At 46.8% G+C, this 15,685-nt stretch overlaps 1 protein-coding gene across 2 annotated transcripts in view; it reads right to left on the bottom strand.

Annotated features, from left to right (window-relative positions):
* Window positions 1-15,685, bottom strand: part of NAA15 (N-alpha-acetyltransferase 15, NatA auxiliary subunit) — a 703,732-nt gene that overhangs the window by 174,996 nt on the left and 513,051 nt on the right. For both annotated transcript variants that reach the window (XM_085641522.1, XM_085641523.1), the window contains one exon: window positions 14,792-15,005. In XM_085641522.1, coding sequence (XP_085497648.1) covers window positions 14,792-15,005 — 214 coding nt within the window. The remainder of the gene's footprint in view (window positions 1-14,791; window positions 15,006-15,685) is intronic.

Here is a 15,685-nt window from a genome sequence, read left to right as displayed (position 1 = left end):
TACTGCCTTACTGCTCGACCAAGCTACCACTTTTGAGAGTAAGGTCATACCTAACTTTGACCTCTATCAGCCTCTGGGGGACTGTGGACTCTGTACACCCTGTACCTATTAGGGAACAGTATATACAGAGCCACTTTCTCACATTGGTGGATCAGCGGTGGGATACAAACTTGCATTTGTTGGACTACTTGGTTACCATCTGATCACACGACAGAACTCTTAAAAATTGCCTTTAGAATTCTGATTGGTTTTTCCAAAATTACTAAAAGTCTTGCTAGGGCCTTGCTTAAGTCCCATTAGAATTTTAGAAAAATAAAAGTCACTATAGTCAGGGTAGAGGGTTAGAACTGTCAGGTTAGAATGTCTCAAACAAACCCAGCTATTAGTGATAATAATAACATGGACCTGGTGGAGGAGCTCGACCTCACACCTTACTTACACTTGTCTTTCAAGGAATTGAGGTCCTTATGTAAACTCAAAAATTTACAAATGGGTCAGCATCCAACCAAACAAGGGCTCCAGGAGCTCCTGGCTGAGTATGCTAAAGACCACCCATCTGAACATGGTGATGGCCAGTCAGATGAGGAAAGGGAAACAGGGGAGGAGGACAGCAACCTCCCCATACTATTCCCTAGGGAGGAGATGGCACCCATACCCTCCAACTCAAGACATAGCATCTGGGCACCTAGAGACCACACAGGTGGCTCTGGTCCTAGAGACAACACTGGGGGTCCCCCCAGTGAAGAGGACAGCCTTATGAGGCTGGCCAAAAGAATAGATCTAGAGTCCAGGCTCCTGGCTCTAGAAAAGGAAAGGAGAGAGATGGGTTTAGCACCCATCAATGGTGGCAGCAATAATAAAAACAAGGATAGGGAGGAAACTTCTGACCTTAAAATCCCCAAAGGGATTGTCCCTAAATTTGAGGAAGGTGATGATATCACCAAATGGTTCACAGCCTTTGAGAGGGCTTGTGATATCAGGAAAGTAAAGAAACCTCTCTGGGGGGCACTCCTGTGGGAACTGTTCTCTGGTAACTGCAGGGACAGGCTTCTGACTCTCTCTGGGCCAGAAGCAGGATCCTATGACCTCATGAAGAAAGCTCTGATTGAGGGATTTGGATTCACCACTGAGGAGTATAGAATTAGATTCAGGGGGGCTCACAAAACCCAGACCCAGTCCTGGATTGATTTTGTAGATTTCTCAGTGAAGACACTGGATGGTTGGTTAGCTGGATATGGTGTGCAGGATTTTACTGGATTGTACAATTTATTCATGAAGGAACATATTTTGAGTAACTGCACAAATGAAAAGTTGCATCAGCATTTGGTAGACCTAGGTCTAAAATCCCCCCAAGAATTGGGAAAAAGAGCAGACCACTGGGTCAAGACTAGGGTGACTAGGACGTTCACTGGGAGGGACCAGAACCAAGGGGTCCCAAAACCTCCCCAGAAGAAAGAGAGTGAACCCCTTGTGGATAAAAGAAAGGAGTCCCAGGTAGCCCCCCAAAAACCTGACCAGGAGGGTGGGCCCAAAGACACCTCACAAACTAAACCAGGGTACCAAGGTAAGAATTGGGATCCCAACAGAATATGGTGTTTCAACTGTCAGAAGGCTGGACACCACACCCAGGACTCTAGCTGTCCTAAAAATAAGGTTCCTAGTACAGCTCCAGGGGTGACTAGTGTAGCCCCAGGGGTTGCCAGTGTAGCTTGGGAGGGAGGGTCCTCAGATGAGGAAGTCCTCCTAGCTTTCAACTGGGGAATGGGCCCAAGAAGCAAGCTGGAGATCCCAGAAGGAAGTAGACACTTCCACCACCTACTGGTGAATGGAATCCCAGCCACTGCCCTGAGAGATACCTGTGCCAGTCACACTGTGGTACATGACAGGTTGGTATTCCCACACCAATATGTCTCAGGGGAAACAAGAAGGGTAAGAACTGTCCCAGGGGGAGTCACTGTTAGGCCTGTGGCTATAGTGCCCCTAGCCACAGCTGGGTCCCTTAGATGGAGGAAAGTGATAGTCAGTAAAAACCTCCCCCTTGATTGTCTCTTGGGGAATGATCACTTAGATGTGGAACTGAGCCAAAGAGAGGTGCTGGCCCAATGCCAGGCCTCGCCCAAAGAACCTGTGGGGGCTCAACCTGCAGTCAGTGCAGCTGAGTCCCAAAAGAATGAGAAGAAACAGGGTAGGAAAGGTGGGCAACTGTTAGCCACAGTTCCAGAGAGCCAGGGAGATGCTATCCCAGTAAGGGAAAACTCCCACAATGGCACTGGTAAAGCCCCCCCTAGCCAACAGCAAGACCTGACTAGTCAGGCAACTGTCCAGCCTGAATTAGTGGCTCCTCAGGTGGCAGAACAAGGGGTAGAGGAGGGGTGTTCCCTACCAAGAGTAGGGACCCCCTATCCTCAAACAGACCAACAGCCAGGACCCAAAGAGAACTATAAAATAGCCCCCTCACTTGCCAGTCAGGAGCTAAAGGTATGGTACTGGGCACTGACAGCTGTCAGCAGCCTCTGCTGGGTGTTAGCCTTCATGGCAGCCCTATCCTTGGCATGGTGGCCTAACCCCCTGCCAAATAGCAAGTCAGGCCCCCTGACCTTATTGGTCATGGTGGGGTTGCTCAAGCTGTGGGTAGCCTCTGTGGGTAAGCTGGGCCTAGCCCTGGCTAAGTTAGAAACTACCGAGGTATACACCTCTAAACCCAAAATAGAAAGATGGGACCAGGACAGTAAAAGACAAGGAGAGGAGCCTTGGGAGTTAGGTCCTGAAACTAATAAGACAGGCCAGCTCCCCAAAGGGATTGACCTAGGCAGAAGGATGTAAGGCAGAGTAGGCCCTGCAACTTTCAAACCACTTCCCCAACTCTTCCTCGCCTGAAAGACTAGGTAGACTCTCCCAGCTTTGGCAGAAGTCTCCTGGCCTTTGGGCTGGGGGGGGCTTGTGTGAGAAAGTGGGTTTCTGTTGCAGTAACCCCCCCTTTTTTTGCCTAATAGCTGATGCACTTTTCCTTGTTGTGCCCTGGGCTCCTGCCAATCAGGTGCCCAGGGCCTATGTTCCTTCCTTAAAACACGCAAACTCCCAATTGGCAAACCCTGGCCACATGTCAGCCCCTGGTAAATGGTACCCTAGGTACCCAGGGCCTTGTGACCAGGGAAGGCCTCTAAGGGCTGCAGCACTCCTTGTGCCACCCTTAGAGGCCCTGTACCCTTACACACACACACTGCCTTTGCAGGCTGAGTGTCTGGGTGCAGGACAAAACAAAGAGTCGACATGGCACACATCTCTGTGTGCCATGCCCATTACCTATACTGCCAAGGCATATGTCAGCCACCCCTATGGCTGGGTGCCTTATGCCTATGGTGTGGGCACAGGAGCAGGAGCCCTGTGCCCCTACAGTACCCAGGTCCATTCCTGGGCACTGTAAGTACAGTGCTGCCTTTTACAAGTACATGGTGCTGAGAGCTCGTCAAACACGAACTCCACAGCACCATAATGGCAACACTGAAGACTGGGAAGTTTGGTATCAAACTTCTCAGCACATTAAACCCACACTGATGCCAGTGTGGGATTTAATGTACTAAGCACCCCAGAGGGCATCTTAGAGATGCCCCCTTACAGCTAACCTACAATCCACGTCTGCTCTGAGGCTGCCCAGGCTGCCACACAGCAGACACGTTGCTGGACCCCTGGGTGGGAGAGCCCCTGCTCTCCCGGGCCTGCAACAATGCACATCCTGGGTGAGGTGAGAAATCTCCTCCCCCAGGATGAGCAAAGGGAAGCTTCAAAGGCATGCCGCCAGTTGGAGTTTCCCCAGGCCACTGCAACCCCCCACTCTGGCAGGAAGCTTGGCCGGAAACCCCATACAAGGACAGGGGATGTGCCAGCCTGCCCACCCCACCCCTCAGGTGGGGGAGGCGAGGTGAAGCACATCTCAGGGCTCTCGCCATCTTGAAGATGGGAGGCCCTACCCTATCAGGATTAGGCTACTGCCCTCCTCCCACAGGAGAGAGGCAGGATAGGGGGTGTACCCACCCCAGGACAAGGACCCATTGGTCCCTGGCCTTCACCTACCTGTAACGCCCCTAAATCTAGTATTTAGGGGCCCCCTGAACCTTCCTTCCCCAGATTCCAGATAGAAACCTACAAGAAGAGCAAGAAGAAAAAAGACCTGCCCTGCAGCTGCTAAAAAGAGGAAGACACCAACTGCTTTGGCCCCAGCCCTACCGGCCTGTCGACCCTCGAACCTGCTCCTGCTCCAGCGCGGCATCTCTTGTGGCCAGCAACCTCAAAAACCCCGGAGGACCTGGCTACCTTTGACCTCTGATTCCCTGGGACTCCCATGAGTAGAGATCCATTGAATGTTTTCTGTGAAATATTTTCTAAGTGCTAACTTTTGAAATAGCTAAATATTATTTAAAAATCATTACAGTTATTAAGTCGACTTTCATCACTTGATTCTGAATCCTGACCCCAGGCTGGTTCTAGGATCCAGACCTGGAATTCCAAAAGTAATCTGAAAAGTAATTTATTACAAATAACCTGAATTTACCATTGAGTTCAATGCATTGTTATGTTTAGGAAATAGGATTGTTTATTGCAACCAACTGTGACTGTTTACACAAATTTATTGCTTGAAACAAAAGTATTTATATTCAACCTCTCATTCTGAGAAAGTATATTTTTACCCCCTTTGTGGTTCTAAAAATAAAACAAGCATATATTTTATATATACAAATCATTGGCCTAGAGTTCAGTTATTGAGTGTGTGAAACCATTTGCTGACTGAGTGTGTACAATAAATGCTTTACACTGTCCTCTGGTACTGCCTTACTGCTCGACCAAGCTACCACTTTTGAGAGTAAGGTCATACCTAACTTTGACCTCTATCAGCCTCTGGGGGACTGTGGACTCTGTACACCCTGTACCTATTAGGGAACAGTATATACAGAGCCACTTTCTCACAGTGGAGGAAAGTCATTGTTTAGGGGTGGAGGCGGTACGAGCATTGGTAGTTTTGCCTCTACCCTTGTAGTTGTTGCCCCTGTAGCCTCGTCTGTGATAGCCTGTTAGATGAGGTCTGGGCAGAACTCTTGTAGGAAGTGGAGGGGTTATCAGTGGCAAAACCTCTAGAGGCGCCCCTATAAGAGGAGCGACAAAAGTAACTTCTGGGAGCTTGCGATTGCAAAGCTCCCATTGATTTGGCAGTGTCTGTATCCTTTTTAATCTTTTCTAAAGATGAATCTACAGTTGGCCCAAATAAGTGTTCCTGGTCAAATGGTTGATTTAAGATGGTGGTTTGAACCTCGGGCTCAAAGCCAGAAATGCGTAGCCAGGCATATCTGCGTAAAAGGACACTAGTGTTAACAGCCCAGGATGCTCTATCTGCAGCATCCAGAGAACAACGAATGGAGGTGTTAGTTATGAGCTTGCCTTCCTGGATGAGATCATTAGCTCATGTTTTGTATTGGTCTGGAAGGTGTTGTAGTAGTGTCTCTTGCTCGTCATAGTGTGCCCTGTCATATCTTGCGAGCAAAGCACGTGTTTTGGCAATCCTCCATATGTTAGCTGCTTGGGACGCCGTTCATTTACCAGACGCGTCCATCAGTTTTGATTCTTTGTCAGGAGGTGGGGCATCTCCTGTGGCTTGTGAATTAGCTCTTTTCCTGGTGTTGGAGACCACTAAGGAATCTAAAGGTACTTGTCCTTTAATATTAACAGGGTCAGCTGGAGCAGCTTTGTACTTTTTTTCCACCATGGGGTTAAAGACTCTGGCCCTTACAGGGTCCTTAAACACTTCAGGAGCGTGTTTGATTACCCCTTTTAACATTGGGAGAATGGCAGTGGACCTTTGGGATGGTGCGAAAGTGTCCATGAGGAAATCTTCCTCTACAGGGTCAGTGTGTAAGTTCCCCCCGTGATATTCTGCTGCCCTGTGTATAAGCTGAGTGAACCCTATAGTGTCCTCAGGAAGAGATGGCCTAGATAGATAGATGTCGTCCTGAGGTATCTGGGACATCTGGTGTCATAATCCTCACATGGGTCTTGTGGGGTACCAGGAGGACTGGGTTCCCCTAAAGGTTGATCATCCCCATGGTCCTCAGAGGTGTCATCATCGTCCGGAGGTGGAGGAGATGGTGAGGGGGTGAATATGGGATAGGAGAGCGGTGTGGAGGGGGAGGTGGAGAAGGAATCCTTAAAGGAGAAGTTGCAATGGCTCTTTTTTAAAGGAAGTAGAGCTGGTACAGGTTTGTCCATTTTCCGTTTCTTTGAAGGGCTAAGAACGAGTTGACCTGTTTCAGTGTCTTTTTGAAGTGTCTTGTGTTGGATCCGGTCGAAAAAGCTCCTCCTCTGATGTGTGTTCCTTCGGTGCAGATTTGTTCGGGTCTGATTGTGTGTCAGTGGTTTTGGAGTAGTTTTGTGCTCTTTAGGCCTGGAATCAGGAGTTTTCTTTGATTCTGGTATGGGCTTCGGAACCGGTTGTTTTTTCGGTTCTGATGGTGTTTTCGGATCCATAGGCTGAGCCAGTGGTGATCGGAATCTGGAGTTTAGTCGATTCCGAGGATTTTCTGGACTTTGAAGGCTGAGCGCCCAAAGCTTTCGGAACCGGGTGTTTGCTCGGTTCCGACAATTTTTTCGGAGCCGGGGCGTACATGCCGGGGAATTTTGTCGGCGAAGGCATTGATGTGGAACTAGGCGTTGGTGCGGAGGAAGGAAGGGGTTTCGTTTTTGGTGCCGGGGATGGAGTTTCGGCACCAACGGCAGGATGGCTCGATCCCAAGTGGACTGAAGCCTTTTGTATCTGCTTCTTTGCTGAGCCCGAAAGCGGGGTGTGAGAAGTTCTGTCCCGTTGTGCACCTGGGCCAGAAAGTGAAAGTGTGACCGAAGTCTTTTTGGGTATGGGGGGTGGGGAGGGGTCGACTTCAGTACTTACGACCCGCTGCCCCGGAGTGATGTCTTCGACATCGGAGTCGTCTGCTTCGGAGGAGCTGATGGTGCTGTGTTGGATCTGCTCCAGTACATTGATGCCTTCCTGGAAGATGTGGTCGGGAATGGATGTCGATGATCGAGCCATGGTTCTTCGAGCTCGGCGATCCCGAATCGTCGTCTTGGAGCGGAAAGAGGCACAAGCTGGACAGTCTTTGGCCTCGTGCTCGGGTGAAAGGCAGATCGGCGTGTGGAAACTTGGATCTACATTTAGGACACTTTTTGAAGGGAGTACTTTCCATGAGCTGAAGGCCTGATGGTGCAGGTAGGCCCGAAGGCCTGCGCTGACGACCGGAATCGAAGATTTGAAGTTTGGAGAGATGCGCGTCGAATGGGAACGCGATCAAAACAATACCGGCGTAAGGGTGAAGGATTTAGCGCCGAAAAGATGATCGGTAATGACACCGAACTGGAGCGCGATGAACAAAACAATCTGACAATGGAGTTGATGCCCATGCGCACTATTGTCCAAAGGAGGAGCCACCTATCTCGTGACTTCCAAAGACTATCCAAGACAACAACAAAGTGCAAACATCCGAGTGAACACCTGATGGCGATCTATGCACAGTGTGTGATCTGCAGCTCATATGCCTCAAACACACACTTTCCTACAATGTGTTGTCAGACCAGAAAAACCAGTTACTTACCTTCGGTAATGCTCTTTTTGGTGGGTACTCAAACTGCAGCTTTGTCATCTTTCGACTATATGTGGGAGTTGTGAAAAAGTGGCTCTGTATATACTGTTCCCAAATAGGTACAGAGGTTTGACAGAGGTTAAAGTTAGATATAACCTTACTCTCTAAAGTGGTAGCTTGGTCGAGTAGTAAGGCATTATCAGAGGACAGTGTAAAGCATTTGTTGTACACACTCAGTCAGCAAATGGTCTCACACACTCAATAACTGAAATCTAGGCCAATGGTTTATATAAAAAAGATACGGTTTTATTTTAGAACCAACAATAGGTATTAAAATATACTTTCTCCGAATGAGATCGTTTAGTTAAATACTTTTGCAATATGCAATTGACTTTTGTAGGTAGTAGTTACAGGTTGTTGCAATAGGCAACACAATTTCAATCACAATAATACATTGAGCTCAATTGGAGTTTTAAGTTATTTGCAATAGATTACTTTCAGGATTACTTTTCTAACTCCAGGACTGGATCCTAGATTCAGTCCTGGGACAGTTCTTGGAAACAAGTGAGTAAAGTCGACTTAGTTACTGTTGTGATTTTTAGGCAATATTTTGCTATTACAAAAGTTGACACTTAGAAGAAATTTCATATAAAAACAGTCAATGATTCCCTAGGGAGAAAATTCAAGTTACAGGGATAGTATGTTCTCGAAACGTTTTTAATCCAGTACTGGGCTCCTAGGCTCAGTACTGGGACCTCTACCTAAAACAGGTAAGTAATTACGTTTTCACAGTTGGTACGATTTTTAAAGAATATTTGTAGTTTGCAAAAATCGACACTTAGAAGAAATTTCACAGAAAAACAGTCAATGATTTCCTATGGAAGAAAATTAGGTTAATGGCAAGTACGGTTGTGAGTACTTTTCAGGGTCAGTGCTGGGCACCAAGATCCAGCACTGGGATCTCTCCTAATAGCAGGTGAGTATTTTCGTTTACGTTACTCGGTTGATTTTAGATGAATATTTTAAGTTTTCTAAACTCCAAATTATCGCGAAAATGTTAAAAATCTCCGCAAACACGCGGAAATATCGCGAAGATGCGTAAGTTTTTTCCCGCCCGTTCGCGGTATTTTCTGCGTGGTCGCGGCTCGCCAACTTACCCATGTGGTTGCTCGCGGGCACGGCCATCTTGTTTTCACTTGTCTCGCGGTGCATGAACGAGAGAAGAAAGACGTGATCGCGCGACGAATGACGTTACTGCGGGCGCAAATTGTCGTGAAACTGCGCAAATGGCTACCAATAACCCAACATCTCGTGGAGAACGCGACCGGACCGGGAAAACTTGTCGGCGAACGCGGGGATTCAGGTAAGGCGATCGCACGCACGAATGTATTATTTTACAGCGCGAGCAAGCAAAATATTTCCGGTAAAATGCGGATTGCGGAAATTGTGACATTTTCGCGCTCTCCGCGGAACGCGAAAATGTCAAATTATCGGAATTTCCGCGAGCGGAACGGAATTTTAGCCCAGGCCTAACCATAACCCCACTTACATGCTAAGTGAATTTCCTTCCATGGGATAACATTGGTAATTTGATCAGAAAAAGTTTCAGTGTCAACTTTTAAAATAGCAAAATATTGCTTAAAAATCACAACAGTAACTAAAACGTATTTACTCACTTGTTTCCAAGAACTGTCCCAGTACCGAATCAAGGATCCAGTCCTGGAGTTAGAAAAGTAATCCTGAAAGTAATCTATTGCAAATAACTTAAAACTCCCATTGAGCTCAATGTATTATTATGTTTGAAACTGTGTTGCCTATTGCAACAAACTAACTATTGCATTTCAAGTCAATTGCCTCTTGCAAAATATTTAACTAAAGCATCTCATTCTGAGAAAGTATATTTTGATACCTCTTGTTGGTTCTAAAATAAAACAACCATATATTTGTATATACAAACCATTGGCCTAGAGTTCAGTTCTTGAGTGTGTGAGACCATTTGCTGACTGAGTGTGTACAACAAATGCTTTACACTGTCCTCGGATACTGCCTTACTGCTCGACCAAGCTACCACTTTAGAGAGTAAGGTTATATCTAACTTTAGCCTCTGCCAAACCTCTGGGGACTGTGGACTCTGCACACTGTACCTATTTGGGAACAGTATATACAGAGCCACTTTCTCACACCTTCCATAAAGGCTTTGATAGCAGGTACTCTAAACAATGACAAATGTTGTCTGTTTTGTAGGTAGGCGGCAAGGGCAGCCAGATGTAGTCTTCTAGATGAGTATGCAAGATTGCATCTTTGTAGACGCATCAAATAGCAAATGATGTTTTGAACTGAAGAATCTAGCGGGTCAAGTTTGTTGTTATTGCAGGAAATTACGCATCTTTTCCATTTAGCTGCATAGCAAGCTCTTGTAGTGGCTTCTCTAATAATGTTCATACAGTCGGGTGAAAGGTTGAGGTATCCGAACTCTAGGATTTCAGGAGCCAGATTGCTAGATTCAGTTGTGCTGGATCTGGGTGCCTTATCCCTCAATGGTTCTGCGTGAGCCAGACGTTTTTGGTGTGGAACTACTGAGAGTTCGAGTAGTGTTGTAAACCATGGTCGCCATCCCCATGTGGGAGCAACCAGGATCATCTTGGGAGACTGCTGTTTGAGCTTGCGTACTACTAGCGGAATGTGTGGGAGTGGCGGAAAAGCGTACGCAGATCTGCCTGACCAGTTCATCCCTATCGCATTGCCCTTGGACAACGGGTATGGGTACCTGGCGGCGTAGGTTGGGCATTTTGCGTTTGCGTGTGTGGCTTACAGATCTATGTCTGGGTGGCCTCACATGTGGAAAAAGGGTTGAAGAACTTGTGGATGAAGTTGCGGACTAGGACAGTTTTGTGGAGGAGATGTACTTGGAATGACTTTAACGCTAGAAATAGAGCTAGTAATTCTAGGTGATTGATGGGGAGCAGCTTTTGTTGAGTGGGCCACTTGCCCTGAATTGTATGGTTTAGGAGATGGGCTTCCCAGCCATTGAGTGATGCATCCGCTGTTAGCACAATTTGTGGAACTGGCTCTAGGAACGTCCGCCCCTTTGGAAAGGTTTTGTGCGTTCCACCACTGCAGAGAGCTATGTGTACGGCTGTCCACCAACACCAGATCTGTAAGTTGACCTTGAGCATGGTTCCACTGACGTGCTAAGCGTTCCTGTAAAGGACGCATTTGAAGTCTTGTGTGAGGTACAATGAAAATGCAAGAGGCCATCATTCCTATGAGTTGAATAAACACTCGGGCTGGGAGAGAGTGTTGGGGCTGAAATTTGGTGATGAGGGTTTGCATACTGGCTGTCCTGGCTGGATTGGGGTGTGCTAGAGCTTTGGAAGTGTCTATTGTGGCTCCTAGGTACTGATGTACGTAAGAGGGTTAAAGGTGTGGATTGGTGTAGTTCACTGTGAACCCCAAGCTGTGTAGCAGCTGAATTGTTTGATAAGTGTGGTGAACGCACTGGTTGTATGACTTGGCTTTTATCAGCCAGTCGTTGAGGTATGGTAATACATGGATTTGCTGCTTTCGCAAGTTCGCTGCTACTACCGCAAGGCACTTTGTGAATACTCTGGGTGCTGTGGTCACCCCGAATGGCAGAACTTTGAACTGATAGTGTTGGCTGTCCACTGTATAACTTAGATATTTCCTGTGAGCAGGGTGTATGGGAATATGGAAGTAGGAGTTCTTGAGGTCTAGTGTGGCAAGGAAGTCGCCTTGTTGAAGCAGTGGAAGGACTTGTTGAAGAGTGATCATGTGAAAATGATCTGACTGTATGTAAAGATTGAGAGGTCTGAGGTCCAGTAATGGTCTTAGAGTACCGTCTTCTTTGGGGACAAGGAAATACAGGGAGTAAACTCCTGTTCCTTGATGGGGGGGAGGTTGCAGTGAATTCCAAGCAGTAAGCATACTGGTTAATTTGTCTTACCCATTTGTCAGTAGTGATGGAATTCCAGACAGGTAGGAACTCCGTCCGACCGGAGTGGAATGGTCTGGAGGGAAGTCACTGTTTATTAGTGGGAGAGGTGCGAGTGTTGTTGTTACCTCGGCCTCTACCTTTGTTATTTCCCCTGTACCCACCTCTAAAATATCCCTAGTTGGGGGAGGTTTGTGTGGGGTTTTTATAGGAGGAAGAAGCAGTGTATGTACTGATGTTATAGATGCTCTTCTATAAAAGGACCGCCGAAAGGAGCCTCGTGTAGCTGGAGACTGTAATGCTTTTAGCAGTCTCCATGTCCCTTTTCATTTTTTCTAAAGCTATATCCACAGCTGGGCCAAAAAGTTGTTTGTGATTTAACGGCTGATTGAGGATAGTAGTCTGCACTTCTTGTTTGAACCCAGAAATGCGCAGCCAGGCATGTCTTCTTAGTAACACACTAGTGTTGATGGATCTAGGTGCGGTGTCTGCTGCATCGAGGGCACACTTTATTGATGCGTTTGTTATCAACTTGCCCTCCTGAATCAAATCATTGGCTTTATATTGGTCAGGCAAATGCTGCAGTAAGGCTTCAACCTTGTAATAAGCCCTATCGTACCTGGCAAGTAATGCCTGCTCATTAGCTATCCTCCAGTTATTAGCTTCCTGGGCGGCAACTCGTTTGCCCAAAGCGTCTAGTAATTTAGACTCTTTGTCTGGAGGTGGAGCATCAGCGGAGGTCTGAGAATTGGCACGCTTTCTAGCAATGGTCACTACCAGAGAATCTAAGGGAAGTTGGCCCTTAATGTAGGTGGGATCATTAGGGGCGGGTTTATATTTTTTATCAATCCTAGGATTGAGAATTCTAGCCCTTAAAGGGTCTTTGAATATCTCTGGGGCATGTTTAATTACGCCTTTTAACATAGGTAAAGTTTGTACTGTCTTTTGTGACTGCAAAAGTGGCTATTAAGAAGTCTTCCTCTGTGGGGTCCGAATGCATTTGAACACCATGGTAATGGGCAGCCCTATCAATGAGCTGACTAAAGCCAATATTGTCATCAGGGGGAGATGGCTTTGTTGAGTATGCATCAGGAAGTTCTGGAGGATCTACTGTGTTATCATTGTCATCCTATGTGTCCTGTGGTATTTCTATCATCATAAGGGTCAGTAAAAGGGTAATTGTTGCCTCCCCCACCCCCTAAATTATCATCATCCTGTGGTGGTGGTGAATATGGGGGGGGAAGTATGGGAGACTTTGGAGAATAGGAAGAACAGGAGAAGAGGGTCATAAAGGTGAAGATGCACAGTCTTTTCTTCACAGGCACCTCAGGGATGTGTGGGGTGTCCAATTTCCTCTTGTTGTGTGGAATGCTGACAATATGGCCTGTCTTAGGGTCCACTTGGAGAGTTTTTTGTTTCGGATCGATGGCATCTGGCAGAAAAAGTTCTTCCTCTTCGATAGACTCTTTTGGCGCAGATTTTTCGGTTCCGAGCGGGATTTAGATTTCTGCTCTGGAGCCATTGAAGGGGTTTTTGGATCCTTCTGTGTCGGGTCGGAAATCTTTTTTGGTTCCGAATGTTTTGGTTTCGGATCCGAGGCCTTTTGTTCTTGCAGTGCCGAGGTGTTTGGTGCCGAGGCCTTTATGGAGACTGCAGGAGTAGGATGTGCTCCCGACTTCGGTGTCAATGGTGTCTGTGGGGCACTGACATGCGGCTTGCTCGGTCCGGAGCCGCCGGAGGGCTTTTCCTTTGTCTTCGGACCCGGGCCCAGGGGCGGGGCTTCTGAAGCTTTGTTTAGGTCGCGACTGGGGCCTGCAGGCGAAGTCTTAACCGGAGCCTTCTTTTTTTCGAGTGGGGTTGGGGCAGGGGCAATTGTACTCACTCATTGACCTGGAGTGATGTGTTAGTCGTAGTTGTCTGCCACGGAAACGATGTCCAGATCCTCCGAATCCTCTGCCTCCGGGACATCAGGGCCTTCATCTAAGATGTCTTCTGGCACCATTGCAGCCTGTTGCGCAATAATGTGTCGTTGAGCCCGGCGATCACGAATAGTCTTTTTGGACTGAAAGGAGGCGCAGGCTCAGTTTTCTCCTCGTGCTCGGGCAAGAGACAGAGGTTGAAGACCTTGTGTTGGTCGCTGTGTGGGAATTTAGCTCCACACCGGGGGCATTTTTTTAATGGAGTCCTTTCCATTAGCCGTAGGCCCGAAAGGCATCGATAGGCCCAGAGGCCCGCGTCGATGACCAGAATCCAGTATTTGAGTTAGCTCGTCGAAAAGCATGCGAACAAAAACAATACCGTCGAGTCTGCGATGGTTTGCGCGTCAAAAAGGTTTGGATAACACGGTACCGAACCGGAGCGCTCAAGTTACACCCGAACCTGATGGAGGAAAAAACAAAACAATCTGAAGATGGAGTTGAGGCTCATGCGCACCATTGTCCAAGGGAGGAGTCACCTATCTCGTGACTACAAAAGACTTCTTCCAAGACAACAACAAGGTGCAAGCATCTGAGCCCAACACCAGATGGTGATCTATGCACAGTGTGCGAATTCTGCAGCTCATATGCCTCGAACATGGGTTATGTTGCAGTCCCCCCATCCCCCACACTTATTGCCTGGCTTTTGATGTGACTGACTGTAGAGTACTGGGTCCCTGCTTTCCAGGTTACGAATACCAGTGTTCTTTTCCTAAAAACATGTCCACAATTAGTACTTCTGCCCCCTTGTTAGTCCTTAGTAAGTGGTACCCTGGGTACCTAGGGCCTGGAGGCTGAAGAGGGTCCCATGGAACCCCTCCCTAGGACCATGCCACTGCCCCTGCAGCTGGCATGTCCCCAAGAGGAGAATAAATGACCAAGTTGACATGACACACTGCCTGTGTGCCATGCCAGCTAGCACTGCCTAATATATAGATAAGTCACCCCTCTAGCAGGCCTTACCAGCCCTAAGACAAGGTGCACTATATCCCAGGTGTGGGCTTATCTGCAAGAGTCTATCCTATTAATAGAAATGATTCCGAATACACCGGTAGACACATATAGGATTTTGTACAAGAGGTTTGAAAAAACGAACAAGGCAATTGGACATTACACAATTAATTATAGGTCATGGTATTCAAGGCATCCAAACATACAGCATCAACTTTATACTACAGTTCACAATTCTCCTGGAAACAGGACGATGAAATAAAAGTAACAGAACATCCATTCGAAGACAGTACCTGTATCAGCCTCACGTTCTTTATTCTCATCTGTCAAAGGGTTATCATGAAGCTTCAAATAGATTTCTATAGCAATTCGTGCTGCTTTAAAGTAAAACGGGTGTTGTCGTAGTACGTCTTCTAATTTTAACAAGTCCACATAAGATCGGAGTGTGATTTTCCTCATACAGTAAGTATGAAAGTCAAACTGGTCATCTGTGATTTCTACAAAATGCTAACAAAAACACTGTGTTGATTATCAAGAAAAACATGAAAATATACATGGAAAGGAAATAAAAAAATATATTGTGCAAAAGATGTGGTTGTGGTACCGAGAACGTTTGTCAACCCCTGACTTTCAACATCAAATATATATATATATTATATATATGCATCAAGCAAGTGAGAGAGAAAATACAGTTCATGAAAGAATCCTTTCATATTAAATACCTCACACCAGCAAGGAGTGGTGGGAAAAGAAGAGGTTACTTATCTTCAGAAACTATTTCTGGTGGATATGTAATGTTACAGCAGTTTCCTCAATGTATTCTCCAGGCGTCAGTCCCTAAACATTTTCCACAGCAATAACTCTACAACGGCATGAAGTGGTGCCATGCAGCCTAGAGTGTGACTCCAACCATCCTGGATGTGACTAGATTGGAGTATACAAGGCACTAACCGGCTTGCGGGTAATTACTTGTTGTTTTTCCTCAGAGTAGTTGGGTTCAAGGTGAGTAGTGACCTCTACCCGAATCTCACAGCCCACCAGAACAAAGATTCAACCTCCAATTGTGTTTCTCTCATACTGGTGAGAGTAAGGATAGCAAAGAAAAACAGGTCAGTCTGTGTATAATGTTGAAGTGGGAATAACGTGCTAAAATATATATATATATTTCTGTTCCAATCAGCATACAG

Source organism: Triturus cristatus, chromosome 2_2 (genome assembly GCF_964204655.1).
Source record: "Triturus cristatus chromosome 2_2, aTriCri1.1, whole genome shotgun sequence".
Lineage (NCBI taxonomy): Eukaryota > Metazoa > Chordata > Amphibia > Caudata > Salamandridae > Triturus > Triturus cristatus.
Note: the sequence above shows the minus strand (reverse complement) of the source record. Positions and strands in the feature narration are given on the sequence as shown.